Consider the following 5,676-nt stretch of genomic DNA (forward strand, 5'->3'; position numbering starts at 1 on the left):
TAATAACGCACCTATTTATTCCCGCAAGAACTAACAATTGCTTTAGAGGTTATATATCAGATGAATACATGATTTTTAATTAATTTTTGAAAGATGCTACGAGGATTTTTGTGAAAACAAATAAAACAATAAATACGGATGACATCTTATTTCATGTGTATTGTTTGTGTTTGTGAAGTGGAAATGAAAAGTAAAACCGTTTTAATTTAGTTGATAAGAAAGGTGAAATCAATGTAGGCAACGGAGTATTAGCGTCGATATGCGATCATCATTGTATACACACTTTCAACATAATTGTCAATAATATATTCTGTACATGAAAGGACAATCATATTGACATGTGTGGGATATATGGCCTTTATACCCCTGTGCTAATATTGTCCGTCAAAAATGGGAATTAAAGCCACAATCCCCAGTTACTGAATTTAACCAGCCTTAACATTATGATGTTTTACCCACTGATCTTAAACAATATCTATCGAACAGGCTAATCCTTGCACAACCGTACACGTGTATACATTTAAATCATTATAATGTATGTGTTGCTATTGGTAACATTACTGTTTAGAGTTGTAAAACATGCTTCAACGAAGCGATATTCCTGTTAAAAGAAACGATAGTCCGACAGTTTTGGAAAGGTCTTTAGTGTTTCTTTAGTTTAAATTTATATAGAATTGTCAAACATATTACATGCGTTTTAAATGTGTATAACACGCACAACTACGTGAGTTTGTGCATTTATATCATGATTGGTTAATCAGTTGCCTCGTTCCTATTTCAATGCAAATGCATGCACAAGCATACCTTACTAAAGCTGTGTAGCTGTGTAGCTGTTTTCTAGTAATCGGAAACGAAGCTTTGTCAGAAAAAAATTAGCTAAGTTATCGTTTAACTTCACGAATTACTACGCAAAAGTGGTATCGAACTTGACCGCATTATAGTAAAAAAAAGTTATAAATGGCCCAACAGTTGAAAATGCAAACACAATATTTGTCAGATAATTTTAGAGAAAACTAATCAACACGTATTAAGAAGAGACACAATTATTATTAAATATACTGAATCTCAAAATCAATAATCGAAATAGTTTTATTTGATAAATGTTTATGTTTATAATTATTTAATAAACAACGCCGTACATATACATATAACAATCGTATCACGTGATAACTATCGAGAGGCATGATCTTAAATCGCATGTTTGCATAAAATATAATGTAAAACAGTTGCTTCTTATTTGTTTTGTTTAATCAGGCAAAATCGGGACACATAAAAACCACTAACTAAAGATAACAATCTCTTTAAATGGTTGGTCTCCCATTATTAATAACATGAGCACACCTTGCAATAATTGTTAAAGGTTAATACTAACTTTAAAAGAAAATGTTCAATATATGAGATAACACGCGATACAATATTGTCTATATGTTATCTAGATATCACTAGGGATTGCCTGGTTTGATTTCACTTGTCACTATTCACTTTAAAAGGCAAAGTTCCGTAAAGGAGATAACGGCCGACAAAATGTGGTATATATGTTAACTAGATATCACTTTTGATTGCCTGCTTTGATTTTGGCGTACTTGTGTACTGTTATTGGGCTAAATTCAGCAAGGTAAAGTAAACTTCATTATATTTTATACATTGTGTACAATAGTAAATGTAAGTTTTTTGTGGCATTTAGCAAACTAAAGTTTTAAAAGCGCTTTGGTATTTATTAAACGTTTGTTATCAAACTCGGACAATCACAGTGAACTTTATAAGCATTGTGTATGCTGAGCCGATTTAAAGGGATAATTTCTCCATTTTGGGCTATGATAATTTTATTTTACTTAATACCCTTTTACCTATTTTATTGACCTACTTTAAAACAATTTAGTAAGAAGACATTTCCTTTTGTAAAGCTTTCATGTTTATGAACATCTTAGTTTGTTGTCTTTTTTATAAATAAAACACAATGCTGTTTAATATTTGTACGCACAATACAAAACAATAGATTAATAAGTATGTTGTTGTCTAAATACATTAAAACGGAAGACATCAACACAAAAAATTTACATGATCATATAACTAATATCTTATCAATAACTATTTTCACCCCCAAAAGCAAAAATGTGCATAGTTAAAAATAGGCGAATGAATACATTTATAAAATGAAAGGTACAATATTTCCGATTTCAGCAATATGTTTAACATATATTTCTACTACAACGTGCATTATGTCAGTTTAAGTTTATTGGCAGAATCAGCAAATACTTACCTTTGGCAACATACTATATGCAAAAAGATGATCACACACATGAAGTACTATAACAAACACCACATCACATAAATAGATAATTTAATACATAAACAACTTACAACTAAATAACTTCGTTTACATCTTTAGTGTTATCAAGAAGCAATAAAGAAGCTAACTACAAATACATATACACTGAAACTAAAAAATATATTTCTAATAAAACTTGCAATGTGTCTTTTTCTTATTTAAAGTGCCCGTCATTCAAGATGGCGTCCGTTGAATTCATTGATCTACCAATCATCGACTTTGCAAAGGCCAAGACTGACAGACAAGAGCAGGCCAAAAAAATAGTTGAAGTCTTGGAAAGCGTAGGATTTGCATTCATCGACAACGTGCAAGGCATAAATTTCAAGGTGCGTTTTCTTTCAAACTATTTATTCACAAAAGTTGTCAAGTTTTTTTGTTTGTTTTTTCTCAAACTTTCTATTTACAAAAAGTTTACACATATAACAGAATACAAATCGATTATCAAATACAGTAATATACATTTACAGTTTACAGTTATATAAATATTCATTCGAAACATGTAGATCAGTATATACTATTTTCTCAATAATTAATTAAAATATATTGGTAATTCAAATTTCGTGTATGATTTAAGGGTTTATGGGATTGCTGCCAATGGTTCTTCGCTAAACCCGTGGAGTTCAAACGGAAGATAATGCGACAGCAGTGGAATCCGGAAAACTCCAACATATACCGAGGCTATTTTCCGGTAGTCCCAGGTGAACCGAGTAGAAAGGAGGCCTTTGGGTGTGGCCGAGACGTTAAGGAAGATGATCCGACTGTTTCCAAGACAAACTGGTTTTATGAGAAGTCAACCTGGCCTGTTGAAGATGGGACTTTACCATTCAAGGAATTCCTCCAGGGGCAGTACGAATGCATGCACGAAGCCTGTATGGAATTGCTCCGATTGTGCGCAATTGGTCTTGGCATTCCAGAAGAATCGTTAACTGATCTTTTCAACCCGAACCCGTGCTCAACATTTAGAATATTGCACTATCCACCTTGGGTGGGGGAGCCCCCTGCGATTGCCATGCTAGAAGATGGAAAAGTGGTCACCACACCTGAACACACAGATTCCGACTTCATGACCCTTCTGACACCCTTCCATTTCGGTGGTCTGGAGGTTATGCAAGCCAATGGAACGTGGGCCGAAGTGAATACAAGACCCGGTAGTCTGATTATGAACATTGGCGACACCTTCTCGCGAATGCTTGGGGGACGTTTCAAGGCGACCCGTCATCGAGTCCTCGATATCGGCGAGGACCGGTATTCTGTTCCGTTCTTTCTTAGCCCCAAATTTCACGGCGACATCGGGATAAATTTCCTGTCGCAGTATACGGAAGATGGGGATGCCCACGTTCCCGAGAGATTTGGACCCTGGGTCTTGTACACGATGAAGCACAAGAAGAAATACTTTGAGTATAAAGTTCTGCCTGAGTTCGAGGATGTTTAATCTGGTATAATATTAATCAGGTGATAAATCTGGTGTAAGATTAATCAGGTGATCAATATGGTGTAAGATTAATCAGGTGATTTATAGAAGGTAAGATTAATCTGGTATACTATTAATCAGGTGTTAATCTGCTTTAAGATTTATCAGGTGATGAATATGGTTTAAGATTTATCAGGTGATCAATATGTTGTAAGATGTATCAGGTGATCAATATGGTGTAAGATTTATCAGGAGATTAATCTGGTCTAAGATTTATCAGCTGATCTATATGGTTAAGATTTATCCGGTGATCAATATGGTATAAGATTAATCCGGTGATTTATAGGGTGTAAGATTAATATGGTTTAAGAATAATCAGGCAATAAACATTGATATATGACATGCATGTAAATCTTTTAGCATTGGCATATAATTCTTCCTTCGACCCGCCTCGTAAATTCATGTACTCGAACACAAATATCAAATATCTTCATGTTTAATGTTTATATGGCAAAGTTACGGCATGTATCATGAATTTAAAGCACCATTAACACTCAAATTAAACGAATATTTCGCAAAATATTTCGTTAAATAAAGTTAGCCCATACAAAATCAGTCTTCCTTCTATTAATATCCAAACTTTCAACGCTAGATATGGTCCGGTAACATAAATTTAACAAGATACAAAATGCCTTTTTGGTGTGGGACAATATATTCCACACATGCTCATGTCCCAGTTTAGTGTACATGTGTCGTATGAATATATATCGTTGCGGGCAATTAAAACGGAATATATTGTGCCACAAAAATATAAAAACGGGCATCTTGTATCTCGTTAAATCTATGTTACCAGACCACATCTGGCGTTGAAAATTTGGCTTTTGCTATGAGAAACACTGATTGTTTATGTGCTAACTTTATTTTACGAAATATTATACGAAATATTCGTTGATTTGGAGCATTATAGGTGCTTTCAGACAACATCATATTGTTATGCTTACCGTTTGCAGCAACATGAATTTATTTGTGGGTTATTGTTTGATATAAAACAATGAAATATGATTAAAAAAATATACAATTATCTTAAAGAAAAACAGGGTAACAGTTGGGAAAAGTATGTTGGCTTTTTCGTCTTAAACACTACATAGCAAATTAAATTATTCTATTTCGAAAATTCCCGAATGTATAATCACGGCCGTTAATCACGCGCGCCACCTCTTTTTCGCGATGCATTAATAAATGAGCCAATGCTTCTTCAGGGGTGGCGCTAATTGCCGGATGTTTTGAAATTTTACGGATAATTGTACAACGTGAGTAGGTTTTATATGTTTTTTCAACATATTTCACATTATTTAAAAAATCGGACAATGTAGTGCGATTCAGTGAAGATTTGTTCATCCACAAATGTTAAGAAACATACAATCACAACCCATTTGGAAACGTGAGGACCTTTGTAAGTTGTTGCATGGTGACGTTTTAAAAGAAAATCGATGTATTTTGCCTGTGTAACGAGCAAATGTCTATCCAAAGAAATCTCTAATGGCATCAAACAATTGCTGTGAACATGTACAATTTGTTGCATGCACAAACACATCGGCTTCTTGCCGATCTATTACATAATTTTGCAATTTTCAAAAAGAGATGGCGCCAATGCCAAGGAGGTGGCGCTTAGGACAGGAGGTGGCGCCAATGCACATTTTCAGCCATTTTAAAGTGACCTATTTTATGTAACAGTTTCTGTGTATTATTGTTCTAGGACTTAAAGTAAATATTCGTAAAATAAAAACAACTTACAGGCCAAGTAAATATGTTGAACTTCGTGTTCGTATCTGATGTTTTTCATTCACTGTTGTTATTTTATTATTTCTAATTTCATGAATGGTTTAAATAAAGAAACGTGTATTTGGTCAATATTAAAAACTACTTACCAATGCTC

The 5,676-nt window shown here is 33.8% G+C and overlaps 1 protein-coding gene across 1 annotated transcript; it reads left to right on the forward strand.

Annotated features, from left to right (window-relative positions):
• Positions 1 to 2,500: 2,500 nt before the first annotated feature.
• Positions 2,501 to 4,213, forward strand: LOC127849329 (uncharacterized). Its single transcript, XM_052382048.1, has 2 exons — positions 2,501 to 2,655; positions 2,904 to 4,213. The coding sequence occupies exons 1-2, from the start codon at positions 2,509 to 2,511 to the stop codon at positions 3,759 to 3,761; spliced, it is 1,005 nt and encodes a 334-aa protein (XP_052238008.1). The 5' UTR covers positions 2,501 to 2,508; the 3' UTR covers positions 3,762 to 4,213.
• Positions 4,214 to 5,676: the final 1,463 nt, after the last annotated feature.

This window comes from Dreissena polymorpha, chromosome 10 (assembly GCF_020536995.1).
Source record: "Dreissena polymorpha isolate Duluth1 chromosome 10, UMN_Dpol_1.0, whole genome shotgun sequence".
Taxonomy (NCBI): domain Eukaryota; kingdom Metazoa; phylum Mollusca; class Bivalvia; order Myida; family Dreissenidae; genus Dreissena; species Dreissena polymorpha.

What these genes read in the sequence shown, in the direction of transcription:
- LOC127849329 (XM_052382048.1), top strand. Translation starts at nt 2,509, where the DNA reads ATGGCGTCCGTTGAATTCATTGATCTACCAATCATCGACTTTGCAAAG. An exon ending in TGCAAGGCATAAATTTCAAG is followed by an intron (nt 2,656 to 2,903) that starts GTGCGTTTTCTT and finishes GTATGATTTAAG; the next exon opens with GGTTTATGGGATTGCTGCCA.